We start from the raw sequence: 16,958 nt of genomic DNA on the forward strand, positions 1-16,958 counted from the left end.
GACAACAATTCTCGCTCAACATTACAGCTGACACCGACAAGATTATTCTATCTAAGATTTTCAGATTTTCTAGCCTCCCCTACGCATTCTCACTCCTTTCTCTGATGTTTTGCTCTTTCTGGTCAAAGGTAGTTTAAATATTCAAACGGATTTTTCATGTGATTTGTGATTAGGACATGAAATTCTGGCATTTTCCACTTTCACATAAAAAAAGACATACGATAATGGCAGCTATATTCCGGTTCCGTACCCGCAATAATCCTGGAAATGACATTACACATCCTACAGTAATACTACGTACCAGTAAACGCCCGTCTAAAAAAGAGAACTCTTAGTTGACATCCAGTCAGAACCACCAACTTCTGATTAAGTCGTTACGACAGGTACCGTACTGGGTCTCCCCTTTCTCAATCAAAACATTTATGAAACAGAAAAATGTTTGTTTTCTCAAAATTCTTCATGTTTTCTTTTTTCTTCTCGTTCCTTAAAGAGTTTAAAGAAGCTGGGGAAATTTTGTTTTTGAAATTTCAGAGAGTGAAAGATTTTCTTTGTTCTATGGTCTGTATGTGTCATCAAAGCTTTTCCTTCCTAAAGTGCAATTTAGGCTAGTGGTCCCGAAGCGCCAGTTGAAGACATCGAACAGCGCGCTGTAGCGCTAGAAAACTCGTTTCTAATCCAACAAGAACTTGTACGAATACTAACTTCAGCATAAAGACTCTTCACACTCAATATCGATCGATCCTGTATTTCTGTTATTTTTCTGAGTCTGATCTCTTCTCTCGTAAGAATTCGCTGATATAAATAAATTCATAAGGGTTAGTAAGAGTACAAGGTGATGCCAAATAGATGAGAACTGATGCAAGTAGCGCTCTCTATGTATTCCATTTTATTATTTCTGGCTATTTTAACCGTATTTTCATGGTATAATTTTTTATAAGTTTATTTTTCGTCAAAAACATAGAAAGTAACATGCGCACTAAGGGAAGAAACGCGAAGCCAATTTCAGATGAAATTAATTTTCCGCTAAACAAAAGCAATTTGTGATATTATGGAAGTATCTATTTTTGGCACTCTCAGTTCTGTTGCAGTAGTTGTGCTCCGCTTATTTTTTTAGATGGAAAAATTCAATTGCCGTGATTTGATATTCATGAATTTATGAAAAGGACCGTTTGGTCATCAATGTCTTCAAGAGGATCTCGATGAAATAATTGATGTGAGCATACGGTGATTACGAGAAATTTAGACGCTCTTTTCTATGTCTGGAATCTCAGCGTTAGTCTATTTCATTTCCGTTCGGCTAATAGCTAACTCATGAGCAACGGAATCAACAGACACCCATGTGACGGCAACAATTAGCACGTTTCCGGCAAAAAACCTATCCCATGCCCGTAAGCGATCGACTGGATACGGCTGTTCACTACATATTTACGTGCTTTTATTAATATTTTTTGTGTATGTAAATATGTACGTGTACAACTATTTATTTATTTTTGCCTTACAATTTCATTCTATTTCACACAAAAATAGTTGAAAAAGAAAAGTTAAAAAATAGTTGAAATTGTGCAAAGATATTTTATTAAGCTGTGATTACATATATATGCAGCGCCTGCCTAATTGGTTTCTTACTTTTCGATACAATATATTCTGATTATTACCATTTTGATCATAACCTTTCTTATTCACATATCAAACAATTCAGGCACACTATCACAAAACATCAAACAATTAAATTAAAATATCTATGCAAATGAATTCAATGTTTAGTAGCACAGTTGGTGGGTCTTATTCGAGAGCAGTAAACACCGTGAATGTCACTTTTTGTGCTCTATCACGAGTCATTGAGATCACTGCGATAAGCTTTAAAAAAACTATGTACACTAATTCTTCAAAGATCTTCTTCCAATCAAATGCTTACTACCTAATTTTCCATTATATTATCCATTCAAACTATCTTTTCCTTACGTCAGCTGAACGGATTCCCCTGATTCCAGAGAGAAGATCCACTTTTGGCGGTCAATTTTGATCATTTCACGATTCGTTTGTTGCTCTCACTAGACGTTATCATCTCATTTTCCTATCTCATGGGTCACTCCCTTAAATCTACGTGCATCTAATTAAAGGACTTTTTTGGTCACTTCTCTTCGAGAAGCTTACGTTCATCAATAAATCATCAATGAGACCTATATATGCATACGCTCGTACTCCTCTCATCTCATCGCTCCTCTCCTACGTTTTTCTTCTGTTTTTCCTGTTATGAACGAATTCTCCATATTTTAGGCCTAAAGGCTTTCCTCTATGTCTTTGTTATATTGCTGTACAACTATCGTAAAGACAGCGAAAACAAAAAAGAGCACCATGACAGAAAGAAAAAAACTTCCTTGAATTTAAACTTTTCTCGAGTTCAAACTGTAAACTTCTAAAGAATTTGAAAAAAATATCTGGCAGTGCCAACACCTGACTTTAAAACTACTGTGCCTTCGTGCATCAAAATTTCTTTTTCCAGGAAGTACGGATCAATGAATGAATGAGTAAATATGTCTGTATGCAGTAAATACAAAATAATTACTCCATATTCACTGTAAATATGGTTTATTTGGATTCATATGCAAGCCACATTATGCAGATAAACAGCTCATTTTTTCTGCACATGATTTCTGGATGATAAAATTAAATTAATTAAATTATAAAATTAAAAGTAAAATTTTTTGGATGATAAAATGCGGGCCTGTATAGAGAAGCGTTCATTCAATTCCCTTTTAATTTCTTTTTCGCATTCACCCAGTTTTTCTGCCATTTGATGGGCCATTTGCGATCGACATTGCTATCCATACGAAGTTCTTCGCCTATGAAATCAAAAGTTCAATATTTGATCTGACGTTTACAAAATTACCTCAACCTATCACCTTTTAATTATTTACCGATCGGTTTCAACGGCTTTTAGCTCACTAACCTCATTAAGGTCAACTTATTTCAATAGACTTTTAATTTGCGCCGATCACCGTCTAGATCTTTACCAGTAATTCATTACAATCATCATGTGTAATTCCGTGTTCTTATTTATCCAGCAATGCTTCCTCAAGCAAAGTAAAGCTCCAAAGCAGTAAATTCTGCAAACATTTACGACCAACTTGCGCTTGACGTAACAGCAGCAAAGATTGCTTTAATGCTATTAATTTTCATCTAGCAGCGCGTGCAAAAGTTCGTTGTTGAAATAATTTGTCGTATTTTGTTGAGTAAATGATCGGGTGTTGCGCAGTGGGTAAGAGGTTCCACTGTGACTGCACGATCCGTAATTCGAAACCGCCCCTGCGCCAACCAAGATTTAATATTTCAGTGGTAGATAAGTTGGTAGTAGATTTTTTGGAAGGATTTGACTGGATGCTTCGGCTGGTCTTCGGAGTTTGTAGACCAACACGCGTCAGTATAGAAGTAAAAGAGTGAAAACAAACAAATGAGTGAGGAAAAAAAAACAAAAATGATGAAAAGAGCATCACTCGAGGGCCAAGCTACGACTTCACGTTTCTCTTCTTCCAACCGTTTTAGTTTTTACACATTTTCTTCACGTTGACATCTCATTAAAAAAACACTGCCTATGGCACATCCTGATGGCTGCTGAATCTCTTCGTGGATCGCATAAGTTCAAACAAATGAAGTCAATCGTGCTCCAGAACGCTAACTTCCTCTTTACAATAAGGATCTGAATTTAAGGAAAGCATCTTGTCGCGGCTATCTTCGAATTGCGCAAATTGAATTCTGAGGCGGTCCGACGTCTCTCAGCAGATTAGGGTTTTTCGATTTATTTTGACGACCCTCTTTCGGGGAATTTCATGTCAGGTAGTGATTCGATTATTTCCAGAGATATTCAGAGTATTGCATTTCTAGCATTTCTATGAATGATACTCTTCAAGCGAACAATATAAACTGTTTAAGAGATCTGTTTAAAATGAGCATCCTAGTTCAAGGCAAAAACAGAAGATGGATCTACGGACATTTGTTTTCCTCTTGGATCCAGGATCAAGCCCTAAGTCACGCGGATCGCTTGATTTTTCGTGACATTATCATTACCAACTTCCTAAAAAGTCCCAGACGAAAGCTCATGGATCGCAATTTGATTTAACAAATAATCTTCAGAAAGGAATTTACCTTTGCTCATTCATTTCCGAACCAAATTCACCCGCTCGAAGTCCTCTCGGCCAAAATTCTGCCGTGGCGCGGCTCCCGACTGGTAGGGAGGGGTGACTCGCGTCAGTTCGAAGAGCGTTACGTGGTGTCAGTGTGGTCTCTGTGGTCGCTGCAACAGCTGTTCCCACTTTTTTGCCGTAATTACCAAAATTTAGCTCATTCGAACCGCGAATGATATCACTACTTAATTGTACTGAGTCTATTCTTTCTCCACCTTATTCTTTGTTTTTCAAAATTTACTGTCTTCACTTTGTTTGTTGATCCGAAAGACATTTGACAGTGATGTCAGAGCAGTCTTAGTGTCAAAACACATATCTATAATTGTTTAAACTACCAGTTTTTTCGTCATCGTTGTGAACGCTTCTGTTGCAAATTGTTGCGGCACAGCTTGTTTTTTCTCTACGTTTTTGACAACTTCATGAATCCTATGTTTTCCGCGCTGTTCACCTCAAAGAACAAACATGAAAGACTCGTTTCTCGTCATTATCATCCTTGATTTCCATGTTTTCGGTTCTGTTGCACTTCCTCCACTTCTCGCATTTTCTGGCGTCTGTGTGTCGCATAAGAGTACAAGAAAAAAATAATGAGCCTACCATACACGTTTCGAATGGAAACCAGTGAGGTGGTTAGTGCAAAATATGTGTGTACTTCATGGGCAGATGGTACACGGTTCCGTTTTGTTTTTCATAATTTTTAGATCTAACACATACGACATATCTAAGAACCGCTGTATTTCATAGGTGTTCTATTTAGACACTACTATTTCGATCAGATCCCTGCCAAATAATCAGAAACTGCGTAGATATAATGGCAAGCTCTTAGCTACTTCACTGAACAATAAAAAATCTTCAGTAAAATTAATCAAAGTATTTTATTGATCGAAAAATACTCTCTAAATACGAATTCCAACTTTTCACATGTGCTTAAATTTTGGCAAATGCATTTTACTCAAAAATTTGATATCGACCACCTGTGAAATCAAAATTGAAACGAGTTGAGATTGGAAATTACCGTTTTCCATCACAATTCAAATCTTTAACGTTCTAGCGATTTCTGCTCCTCCAGTCTCATAATCCTGAACATTCTGGTATAGCTAACTACTTCCGAATACTGGTCGCAAAAGAATAAGGATTCGTCTACAGATGTTTTATTCTCTTTAGAAATAAAACTTTGATTTTTCATGCTCAAAACAATTTTGAATTTCTAGTGGTAGAAAAACTCTCCCACTCCTAGTTTTTACTCCAGTAATTTTTATTTTCCTTAGAAATAACACTAATGCAATAGAGGTAATCGTTAGATCTTTTCCAACGTTACGTGCCTCATAAAAGACACTTTGTGATTGGCTTCGCAGCTTTCTATCGCCCCGTTTCGAGCTGTTCATACCCATAAATCGGTTGTTGCATGGAAGATTTCCGATTCCTCTAAACAGCATCAGTGAAAATGTGCTGGTGGGCGTTCACGATTCGCTCTTCATGGTTTCATCAACATGGTGTTGCTAAACAATTAACTTGTTTGCTTAGAAAATGATTTTTGTTCATCCAATTTTAATGAAACCGAGAGGACAACGATTTCATTTAATCGCTGAAAAGCAAACAGATTCTGGCGCTTTTCGTCTACTCTCGTCGTCGTTTGTTTTTCTCGGAACCCTTTGTTGTTCGCCTCGAGATACTCCCTTCAATTTGGTAATTTTCGTGGTGGAATCGCAAGAACAGTGCCCAGGGCTAAGCCGGCTTCGCCGGATGGACTTCTCCATTCCAACACATTCGCCTTTCCTCCTGGTCTCGCTTGCTCCGCCCACTTTCGTACGCGCACCGCCTTCAGTGTCTGGTCTACACCTAATAGCTTAGTAGCTTCCCAATGTAAGAAATTCGTCGATCTGACCCTGAATAACCTCTTCCTCTTACATTCTTTCCTTTCTAGAGTTTTTTTTTTAAATTTTCATGCAGTGAATAACTAATTCTTCCCTTTTTCTAGTGCCTTTAGTTTTCCTAATCAAGACAACAGCCTTCCGCGCTTTTTTGTTCTTAAATGATTTGTTCCTTTCACTTTTAGTAATTTTCTCCTCTCTGAAAGATCTGCTTCATTTTGGTCAAATCCCTAAGATGATTTTAAGACCTAGCATTGCATGTGAGTTTCGAAAGAGGTTAGGTGAAAAAAAAGAGGAGTAGAAGTAAAATAGATAGAACCAGAAGCAGGAGTTTGTGTAATCATCTTCCAGGAGTTCACAGTTTCTGACAAGGTTAGTAATTTCTTTAACAGCCTTGTTCGTTTTTCAATCACGTCTCTCAACAAACACGAAGAGAAGTAGCATCTACAGAAACATTGCATACATTAGGGCAAGCAATTTAAGGTTGATTTCCACCAGAGGAAAAGTTTGTAAGTAAAGATGCATGAACGTAGTGTAAACTGACGGAAGATTTGTTCAGATTAGCTGTAGGATAAGATTTTTGAAGGATTTTTAAGCTGCAGCTGCCGGTCTTTTCCCTCTGTGGCCCAAATTTGTGCAATTTTTGTCCTTTCTTTTCTCTCATCTCTCTCTTGCCGTTGCGACACCGCTCACATGATTGATTTGAAACAATTTTTCATCTTTAAAAGTTCTCCCCACAAAAGTCTCTTTGTTTGGACGGTGTATCTTTCCTACGACATGACAGAAAAGAAGGGAGGATCTCATAAAGAAGGATCTGAGCGTACGAATCGCTGGTATTGTTCCTGTTTTGATAGTTCTATCCACAGAAAATTCGAAATAACTAACTTCTTGAAATTTTACTATTAGCTAGTTTTGGGAAAGGTCGGACGAGGGGCAGATTCAGCGAATGTTTTATGAAGATCTATCAAGAGTATTTATCTTCGTAGCCCAAATACTTTACCTCATAAAAATCAACACTCACTGCTCCGACCACATTCCTCACAGACGTCCATCACTTCATCTCATAAATTCCAGCATTCTCACATAATTCCCAGATGCGTGATCGTCGACCGCAGTGAAAGCAGCGGACGACGAAAAGAAAGGGCATCGACCGAGGGCCGTCTCCGGTTCCTTGTGAACAACTTTTTCGTCCCGCACATCTGTGTCATTTCATTCATCGTTATCGCAGTTGCCGTCGAAGCGATTGTCGTGCCTTCTGTATCATCGCCTTAATCCAAACAACAAAATTTTACAGATCCGCTAAAAACTTATTATGGATCATTCAACGATGTTCACTTTGTCGAACTGGCTACGTTCGAAGAAGAAGATGTTCCAGGTGAATACAGTTTACGAGTGTTAGTGTCACGTGCGACCGAGTGTGTCGATTTTTTACCCATAAAGGTTAAGAGCTTTTCCATCAGACTTTCTGCCGAAGATCCAGAAGTACGCATCGCAAAGTTTGAAAAAACCTGGGAAAAGGGCAGAAACCAGCCTCTGGGCAGTTATTGAACCGTAGAATTCACAAATCGACAACTTAGATATTTTTAAATGTGGACTTCTACCAGAATTACTTTTTAAAAACCTCCCAACTGTTACCTTCTGCGTAAATAACGTCATATGCATGTGGAAGAGGGACTGTAGTTGATGCAAAAAAATTCCGAGAAATTATCTTTTCTTTCTGGAAATAAAGCCACTTTAGAAAGGCTATGCGAAAAACTCTAAAATTTAGTATCACTTCTCTGAAAACGGTTTTAAAGTGTGAAAGTTCTCAAATCACTGGTGAAAAACCTTTTGTGGTTTTTCAGTAAACGTTATTACTATGTTGAAAAATAGAGAAGTTTAATTTCACCTGTTTTTTGAAGAGTGAACATGATAAATCGACTGCCCCGCCTTTTTCACAACTTGACAACAAAGATCAGACGGGAAAGAAACAGTAATTCTTTATAGCCTCGATTTTTAAACAAAAAGAAACCACATGATTTAGGGACGTTTATCGGAGCAAATAATTACCATTAATTACTAATTATACTAATAAATGCGCATATACCAGTTTGCAGGCGATTTTCTTATTGACACTTCCAGTTCTCAGAGATTTGTAACATTTGAAGGATTAGCGTCTGCTGGAAATCTACAGGTTTAGGCTTAGCTCAGTCTAATTCTCTCAGGATTACGAAAAGCTTTTCATTTTCCTTAAGTTGTTTAGGAATTTGTATGCAATCTGCGATAAAAGGTATCGTAAAAATTGAAGAAAAATCTTTGCTCAGTGTAGATGAGCTTGTTTTTTTCGTCTCCAAGTCCTGAAAGCCTTAACAATAACTATTTTTGTTTTCATCTGTGAATATATGATATTACTAGCTGGAGGTAATTGAAAGTGAATAATTAAATTCCCAGAGAATTTCGTTTTAATCCTTAGAAAAGAATTAGAAAGTGAAAAGTTTACCAAGCAATTTTTCGTGCAAAGGAAGGCTGAGACTTGATTTTAAGAATCACTTAGTTTCATCTCAATCATGTAGATTCACATCACAAGTCGAACATGGGACCCCCGCAGATGACAAGAAATTGATGCAAATTCCTCTGGAACTCCTCTTGAGTTCGCCTACATCAATGAAGGATGCTAAATTGTCATTGAACGGAAGATCCAAACGTTGCTAATCGCTGTGAAATATTTGAGGGATTCATTCAATAGTTCTATCCATTAAGGGCCTGAGGATTCCAAAATCTGAGGTCTATTTAAACCAGATCAAAACACTAAGATTTGCCTCAAAAGAAGAAAAAAAGTTTTTTGGAATCGTTTAAAGGGAAGGACAGATTTGAACACCTTTTCAAGTGAGGTGACCTTCTCGAATAAACTTTTTACATCGTTATTTGCCGAACTAAACAAATTCGCCAAGTTTCCAAACTGTGAACACACGTTCCGCCCAAGCGATCGCCGTCGCCAACGTGCTGGTGTACTTTTTCACGTCGATTATATGGGAATTCGTAGAATTCTTTGAGAGCAGCGTGACAACCCAAAGAACCGGAAGCGCTGGGTGCTATTACGCTCGATAGGTTCTCCTCTTTTTACTCCTCGAGGGTGAAGGCTTCAACAGAAAAAAGCGTGGACGGGTTCCACGCCTCCATCGTTTTCCTTACGAAAAACACACCTTTAGATCAACGATGTTCCGGACGAGTTTTCTCAAATAATTCAATTTCAGAGTCGAATGGTAACTGGTGTGTTGATCATGATCAACTTTGGAAACTCAATTATTCTTTCACTAGAAGCGTTCGGACCAGATTCTGTGATTTCGTTCACGATTTTCGTTCTGAACACCATGATCGTCGCGCTGGCTATGTACGGGATTTTCGCCTTCAAGCCGATCTTCCTCACGCCCAATGTCATTGCCAAAGTGAGTTCTTCGCCTTGTGGATCGTCCATGATCCGTAGATTATCCTTTTTTCTACAGAATGTCTAATTGCTTATGTTAGTCGCAAATGGTCTGTGACGATGTTTGAAGGTGCTTTGAAACTGCGCCTACTGCGTGACTCTAGTGTGATGTTCTTGAAATGCTTTCGGTTCCTGCTCTTTCTGCACTTTCCGGCAAACAACGCACTGCTAACCGCTTAAAGTATGCAAATAGTAAAGAATTCCGGTTTCCTGGGAAACGAACTCCTATTTACATGGCACGCCGCGGGCACAAAGAGGAACCATACAGCACCGACACCTCCACTAACAAATCTCTTCCTCCGCTCACCTCCTTCTCGTGAAATTGCTCAAATTTTGTCTCTCTCTCTTGAGAAAACACTCTGAACCATTTCTTAGAGACTGTAATTCTTCTTGAAGCAGAGATTCATTAGTACATGAGTTCTTATTTAAAAGCTGTCCACATCTACAGCAATTTTGTTCCTTTTTTAAAGTTCTTACCGTACCTGTTATTTTATCTCTGTTCTGAGTGGAAGGTGCGGATATTCTGAAAGCTCACTATTCTGAACGCATCTACCTGCTAAAAAAAGAAATAAAATATATATAATACGATGTATTATAGTGGTGTATTAGAGTGGTGTAATCCCATAGGATGAACTTAAGACTCATCGCGTGCGGAGATCTCAGCCTTTTTGCCACCATTACCACTCTATGCGTTATCGTTTCGATTAGATAGCAAGCTACGTTTCGAAACGTGAAGAAAAATAAGATTTAATAAATTGGAGTCCCCGTAAGCTGCAGCCAGGCGCACCGATGCTATGAGTCGGTTCAATTACCCAAATTAGCTCCTTGTGCCATAGTATGGTGGCCGAAACCGTCAAACTTGTCTATTCGTTTTAGTTTGTTTGGTTGATGGCAGGGTGAACAGCAGTTATTTAAAAAGTGTTCGGTAACGATCACTGATACACAAAAAGCGTTGTCTTTGGCCTCTGACAGGTGCAATCGGAGCGTGTGCTCGAGGAAGCCGGCTGGCAACAGCCCCCGAGCAGTGTTACATAAGCGTCGCATTCCGGAAGTGCACAACGATTAGCATAAAGACGAGAAAGTACAACTATTGGAGAAAATACGACTATGGCGGGTCGTGCTGCGCTGAAATCATGCCGCGGGGTTTAAAGTCGTACCACTTAATTTACTTAAACGCAGAACCAGTCCAGGCTGAGAGATTACTCAGCTCTTATATCTGGAACAAATCTAGTCACGCTGATCATTATATGAGACATGTCGTTTTGATGGACTCTGAAAAACTCCTAAAACAAGAAAATAAAAGCATTTCCCGGTTAGAATCCTACAAAAGCCGGTTATGTCGAGAACCACACCAGTACCTTTCAGGTTTCACTTTCGTCAGCTGCACTTTTCCACGGACTACAGGAAGCCGAGTCAAACGACTCCGCGTCTGTGTTCCACTTCCTCTGGCTGCTAATCTCTGTCTGTCTTTTCATTTGGGAGATCCACGCAATGTTTAGCGCAACCTTCGGAGTGATGAAGGAGATGAAGTTACGAGCTTATAGTAAACCGCCACCGAGTTATAATCAGGTACGCATGAAAATTACCGCTCTGAACTCATTACATTACGAACTCAGACATAGATTAGCTCAGTGTTTCCTCACAGAAATGGATTTTTGTCCTTTTGCAACTTTTTTCATCTCTTCACCCCTTGTTCGGAAAATACTGCCTTTAACGCCACTGTATTCCCTTCATGATTTTCTTCCGAGCACAGCTCGGCTAATCTCAGCGAATATTCAAATGCTCTTTCCAGGTGATCGCCGATGAAGCCCCACCTCCATCCTACGCCCAAGCTATTGAACGATTAAATACGCCGGTTGTCCTAAACGTGACAACCTTGGAGAGTCAGACAAAAGCACTCCAGGCCTCGAATCCTGAAGCCTCGTCCGCTCAAATGGTTTGAAGACTGTTGGTGATGACCGCCTACAGCGATTCTCTCATTCCGACCACGGGTGCTCTTCAACTGTGACGCCGAACGTACATTCTATTGTATAAGCGCATGTCTTCATTTGCTCATCATAGTCTTTGTTTTCTGAACGTTGTACGAGTTTACCGCTTGATCTCCTCCAGTAGACGTTTCGACCGTTGGCCGAATTATCTTCCTCTGTCATTTTCTTATGATGACTAGTGCTACGCCCCGAATACGGTTTTACATTCGCTTTCGTGTCTGTAGATATCCGCTTTGCTAGCTTGTCCATTGTTTTTTTTTTCGATTATTTCTGATTGCGATATTTTTTCAATAAGAATTTACCGAGTATCGAACACGCAAAGTTGCTTGCCCGAGTGCGATCGTTATCTCTTTTTTTTTTTTGAAAAAAAGTTCAAAACCACCGGTGTAAACAGTAAGGTCAGGTTGTTCGTCAAAGTAACTGCAGCGAACGCCTGCTTTGGACAACGAACAACGCTCAGTGGAATATTAAGGAGAATTTTTCCTTTGTAATGATGTCAGAAGCTCATTTATGTCCTTCGTATCTTCCTGCTGGGAGAAAAAGCTTCGTGGAAGATGTCCGAGAAAATGAAGCACTTCTATCCGACTGAAGCTCTACAATCATCATATATATCATCGAATTCAGTCCCTTCCAGATCTGAGGGTAAATTCAATAAGAGGACGCTAAAGTTCTCACTAATGTCCTGAAACATATTTGGAACATATAAACTGTATAGAATAGTGTAAATACGTCCCAAGTATGTACCTATTATCTGAGGCTGCGGGGAAATCAAATTGAGAAAAAGAGAGCAACTCCGCTTTTAAGATAGTCTCATTTACCATAATATTCCTCCATTAAAATGTCGTCGTTGCGAGAAGGTCACTCAAAAACTGAGACGAAAAAAAAAACAGCGACTGAACTGGTGCAAATTAAATATTGAACAAAAACTACACTGCAGTGCCGTTGGAGAACAGCCTTTGATTCTCACACAGTGAAGAAAATAATATTAAACCTCTTAATCTACTAATAATGCTCTTAATCCACCATCGTCACCCCTCTTTGTTATTTTTTTATTAATTAGAAGAAAAGAAAGAAATCCAGGAAGTCCGCTACATAATGCTCCTTACCCTACAGGAAACATCTTCACATCATCATACCATATCGTGATGAGTTAAAGCGAACATTTCAGAGTTGCATGTGATGATGAGTGGAGAAGATGACTTTACTGCGAGAGAATGATGTTGCTGACGTAGTCCAGGTAGAGACCGCGTGATCTTCCAGAGACAGCGCCCCGGCGCGGAGTCGAGAGACTCGTCCAGTAATGCGTGACAGCGCTTGGAAAGCGGAGACGACATGGGAACAGTTTTTCATGCGAACGCGCGAATTATGATCATGCTTTAAGATTCGTGTTAGAGTGAAGGTTTGTGATGCTGGGCGTAGCCACTGGATCCGGGAAACGGAGTTCGCGGAACGTCCAAAAAGTGAGAACGCAGCTTTCGGTGGCACTTGCACTGGGGCATTAGGATATACGGGACTGTTCGCCATCCACTTTACCCTGAATAACACTGGTAAAGGGGTTTGGCACCTGTAATGAACAGTGTTTACAAAATTCATTTTTGCCAGACGCACCTCCTCGATAAACGGTTCCACTGCGGCTGCACCGTCGATGGTTCGAAACCACAATGAACCAACCAAGCTTTTCTCTTTTAAGCGTCGATAAACTGGCACCAGGCTCATCTAGGGAGATATGTGTAAGTCACTGCACAGCTCGCATACGCATTCTTTAGCTTCTCGATTCCGAATTGAAGTCAAATACATTGGGGTATCCCTGAAAGACTGATCAACGCCCGGGATTCTTCGATCGCTGGGAGATATTTTAACCTTTTAGAGTTGGTGACAAAAATGTATTTGCTCATTCATGGAACGTGTAAGTTACAGGCTTTACTAGCTCTACTCAAACAGTTGATGACGAATATCGGGATTGCCTCGTGTTTAATAATCGTACGGTTCCACACGTGTGTTCTGTTAAATGCTGACGTATTCGAAATGGCTGAATAAGACACGCATAATAGGCTGGACAATGACGAACGGTGACCTTTTAAAAGCAATTCGCTTTTGTTTTTCTCAACATGCCGCCATCTCTGAGGAATTCATTATAAGAAACAATCAAATGAGATGGTTTTGCTACAATAAGTGCTCAATGGCAGAAAATAATCAAAAAGGGGAAAGTTATTAAATTGAAGGGCATTAATACAAGCAGAATGAGAAGAAAAACATTGAAAAACGCAGGTGAACATAATTTTCAACTAAAAACAGCTGCTGCTCCAACATGTAAAAAACAGCAGAAAAAAACAATGCGACCAAATATTTCTCCCTTTCATATTTAAAACATACATGGATTACTGCAACATTTGTACACAAATTTGTTTAATTTACAGATTTCTAGAAATTAAACAGTCCTGCACGAGAAAAATAGGCATGATCATAGTCATTGTTGTGCTCTTAAAAAAAGTGATTTGGTTTTCTGCTTTCAAAGAAAAGAGAGACAAATTTTCTCACTCTTCTAAGGAAAAAAGCTCAGGTATTGGTGCACTAAAATTTATGCAACTGAAAAAATTTAAAAAATGCACTGTTTATCAAACGACGCAACATATCCTCCTTTTTCTATTCATTTTGTATCAGACAATTTCGGTGAGCGAATATAGCGGTTAAGGTGTAGACACGGAGCCTGGACGGTGGATGGTTCGAAGCAGCCTACGGCCAACCGAACTTCTCACATCTCTGAAATCGATTAATTCGATTGTGATTTGGTTTGGAAAGACAACAACAGTGATTTGATCATTCGACTCCTCAACTCCCTGGGTAGATCAAACGCGAGTTCATAAATCCTCTACAGTTCCGAAGGTTTTTGAATTAATGTCGACTTTGAAATCCCGTATCCCAAAGCGACGGATCAATGCTAATCCATCAATGACCAATGCTGCTCCATCCTTTAAAGGCATCACTTCCCAAATCTTGGCTGGTGCGGGTCTCAGGTGGGTTATGCCTACACGGAGTCGTCGATTATGGGGAGGAGGGCGATTCCGAGCCTTGTGCACGCGCCTCATAACCCACTGAAACCCGCACCACCCCAAATTCGTGGGGTGACGCCTTTAATTTTGATATTATTTCGACTCCTTTTACTTTGATATTGCTTTGCTTAGCTTCAAGATTCTGTATGCTCTAATAAATTTTGTTTGCTTTAGTGAATGGAGCATCATAGTCCATAAAACTAGTAAATGGAGTACTATAAAAGCGAGTAATCTCTTACTATTTGTAATTTACTATTATTATTAGGCACTCGCATGTGTTAAATGAATAAAAATTTTGTAGAGCTAAAGCAGGATTATACCAGTAATGGTTTTAGACTCGTCGAGATTGTAGGGGAAATATACGTGGTCAAATACTTGCAGTGTATTGGTTCATCCCATAATCACTGCGGTATTTTTTACTTCCTTCCTTATTAAATATACAACTCTTTCAATCCATTCGAAAATATATGCACTATCGTTTATTTCTTACAATCATCTTTCATTTTTCTGGTAGGCTTTCAGTGACCTTCTTCTGAAATTCCCCTTCACTTTAAGCAATTAAAAAAACCGCCCTAATTATGGGAAGAACCAATAGTTCCAAAAACAAAAGGTGTAATGTTCGGTTTTATGGACAACAATTTAACTACAGTACGCCCAACAGCAATCTCACTTAACTCACTCACTTAAACATTTTAAATCCTTGTGTCCCCCAGAACTTACGATAGTTAAGTTTAGAGGCGGGGTTTGGTTAATGTTGAGTCATTTCAAGAATCTCGCATCAAGACGTTCTAGGGCACAGGCAAAGTGCAAAATTGTTCGATGGCTAAAAAAAAACTTTCGGTGCTAGAACACTGTAGTTGACAATTTCCTTCGTTACCTTCAACAAACCTGATGTGAGTTAAGCTGCCGACTACACGGTACGAGATTGTTGAACTCCGCCGTACAAGGTGTCCACTGTTTTAAACTTCCTCTAATTAATTAATTAATACTCTCAAAAGGCGAGCTCCTGGCAAACAAAGCGGTATTCGTAGCAGCGCTGCTAAAAGAGGCAAGCCAGCGAGTTCGGAAAAGATGCGAACGAGCAGAACATTGTGCTTGTGCTGCTTTTTTTTAACAAGGCACTAATAGGTTCAACCAAGGAAGAAGAAGAAGCAAGATCTGACCTCCCAAAAGCAACCACATCTTTTGATATACTCCGAAAATGTTCATTTATCAATACGTCACACTTACGAAGGGGAATATCAAGTTATTGTTCTCCGCTGCTCGTGAAAGCTAAAAGCGAATATCGCAACATAGATTTGGCCATGAATCCTCCTTTCATTAAAAAAACTATCAGAGGTCATATAGACGGAAGTTCGGCTTCCTAAGTGAGGAAGAATCTTGCTATGCCTCGTGCACCTTGCTAGAACGACTCTCAGTTTTCAAAGTCTACCCGTTACGCTAACAGAAGACGAGAATGATACTAGAGTAATGTTAGACATGGAATGCACACACACACGTGCTGTGATTTTGGCTGTGTTCTACAATACAAAGAAAAGGTAAAGAGGATTTTATTTGAATTCCAGGATAATTCTTGGGATAGATCAGTTAAATTTTCACATTTTGCCACCATACACCGAATAGAAGGTACATGTTATTTAAGTCATTGGCGACACTGCCGTAATCCATGTTCATGAGCTAAGTTTGCACAAGGAATTAATGACAATCGTAAATAACTCCTGAAAGAAAAAAGAATTCATGAAACGTAACCGTCGAGAAGTGTGTGCTTATCAAAAGGTGAAATACCCGTAATATAAGTCACAGTGAAAGCGTAGATATTTCATTTTCTCTCCAAAGATTACAAAAATATACTATTTTCACACTTTTTTCCACAAAACCTGTATAAAAATGTTTTTAAGCAGCCCAAAGTGGACATTACAAATGCTTGAAATCAGGGGCTTATGTTTAAATTTTTACAACATTTTTATTTTCCTTCAAGAACTACGCAAGTTAATCAACGTTGCTCATTTTCTCGGCTACCTGTACTCGTTCAATAAAAAAAAGGTTTGTGCGAGTATGAAATCGTTAAGAGAATGCCTTTAACGGGTACATTACCCGCCTACGATAAAAAGGAAACTTTGTCACAAAGCACACCTGACATCATATTCGAAAATCAGCAAAGAACGAACAAAACGATTTCGTCGTCCAACGACGGTTGCGTGCAAGCCAAGCAAAAAGAACGTCGTTTCCTAAAACTTGAACAGCTTTCAAATACCACACAAAAATACGAAGAAAACAAACAAACATGACAATGAACAAAAAAAAAAAAACATACCGTACTTCAACTTCTAATTAATGGTGCTCAGATATGTTAGGAAGGAGAATGACACGAAAAAGTCTTCGTCTGGTTTTTATTCAGTAATTCCTGA

At 39.1% G+C, this 16,958-nt stretch overlaps 3 protein-coding genes across 4 annotated transcripts; 1 reads left to right on the top strand and 2 right to left on the bottom strand.

Moving 5' to 3' along the window:
* Positions 1-6,284: 6,284 nt before the first annotated feature.
* On the top strand, positions 6,285-11,454 carry RB195_017936 (uncharacterized protein; the record flags this gene model as incomplete). 2 transcript variants are annotated; one of them, XM_064185146.1, is made up of 6 exons in its annotated part: positions 6,285-6,309; positions 7,344-7,424; positions 9,283-9,291; positions 9,347-9,474; positions 10,878-11,081; positions 11,305-11,454. In XM_064185146.1, the coding sequence occupies 6 exons, from the start codon at positions 6,285-6,287 to the stop codon at positions 11,452-11,454; spliced, it is 597 nt and encodes a 198-aa protein (XP_064041027.1). The 2 variants fall into 2 exon arrangements, with proteins under 2 accessions (XP_064041027.1, XP_013303917.2); XM_013448463.2 differs by lacking the exon at positions 6,285-6,309 and having other exon boundaries at positions 7,362-7,424; positions 9,283-9,474.
* A 34-nt stretch (positions 11,455-11,488) lies between these two features.
* Positions 11,489-11,749, bottom strand: RB195_017937 (uncharacterized protein; the record flags this gene model as incomplete). The annotated part of the gene is made up of 1 exon (XM_064185147.1): positions 11,489-11,749. One exon carries the CDS (start codon positions 11,747-11,749, stop codon positions 11,489-11,491), a length of 261 nt encoding a protein of 86 aa, XP_064041028.1.
* Positions 11,750-15,328: 3,579 nt separating this feature from the next.
* RB195_017938 (uncharacterized protein) lies at positions 15,329-16,836 on the bottom strand (the record flags this gene model as incomplete). The annotated part of the gene is made up of 4 exons (XM_064185148.1): positions 15,329-15,373; positions 15,439-15,520; positions 16,684-16,778; positions 16,831-16,836. 4 exons carry the CDS (start codon positions 16,834-16,836, stop codon positions 15,329-15,331), a joined length of 228 nt encoding a protein of 75 aa, XP_064041029.1.
* Between the last annotated feature and the right edge of the window lie 122 nt (positions 16,837-16,958).

Source organism: Necator americanus, chromosome II (assembly GCF_031761385.1).
Source record: "Necator americanus strain Aroian chromosome II, whole genome shotgun sequence".
Classification (NCBI taxonomy): domain Eukaryota; kingdom Metazoa; phylum Nematoda; class Chromadorea; order Rhabditida; family Ancylostomatidae; genus Necator; species Necator americanus.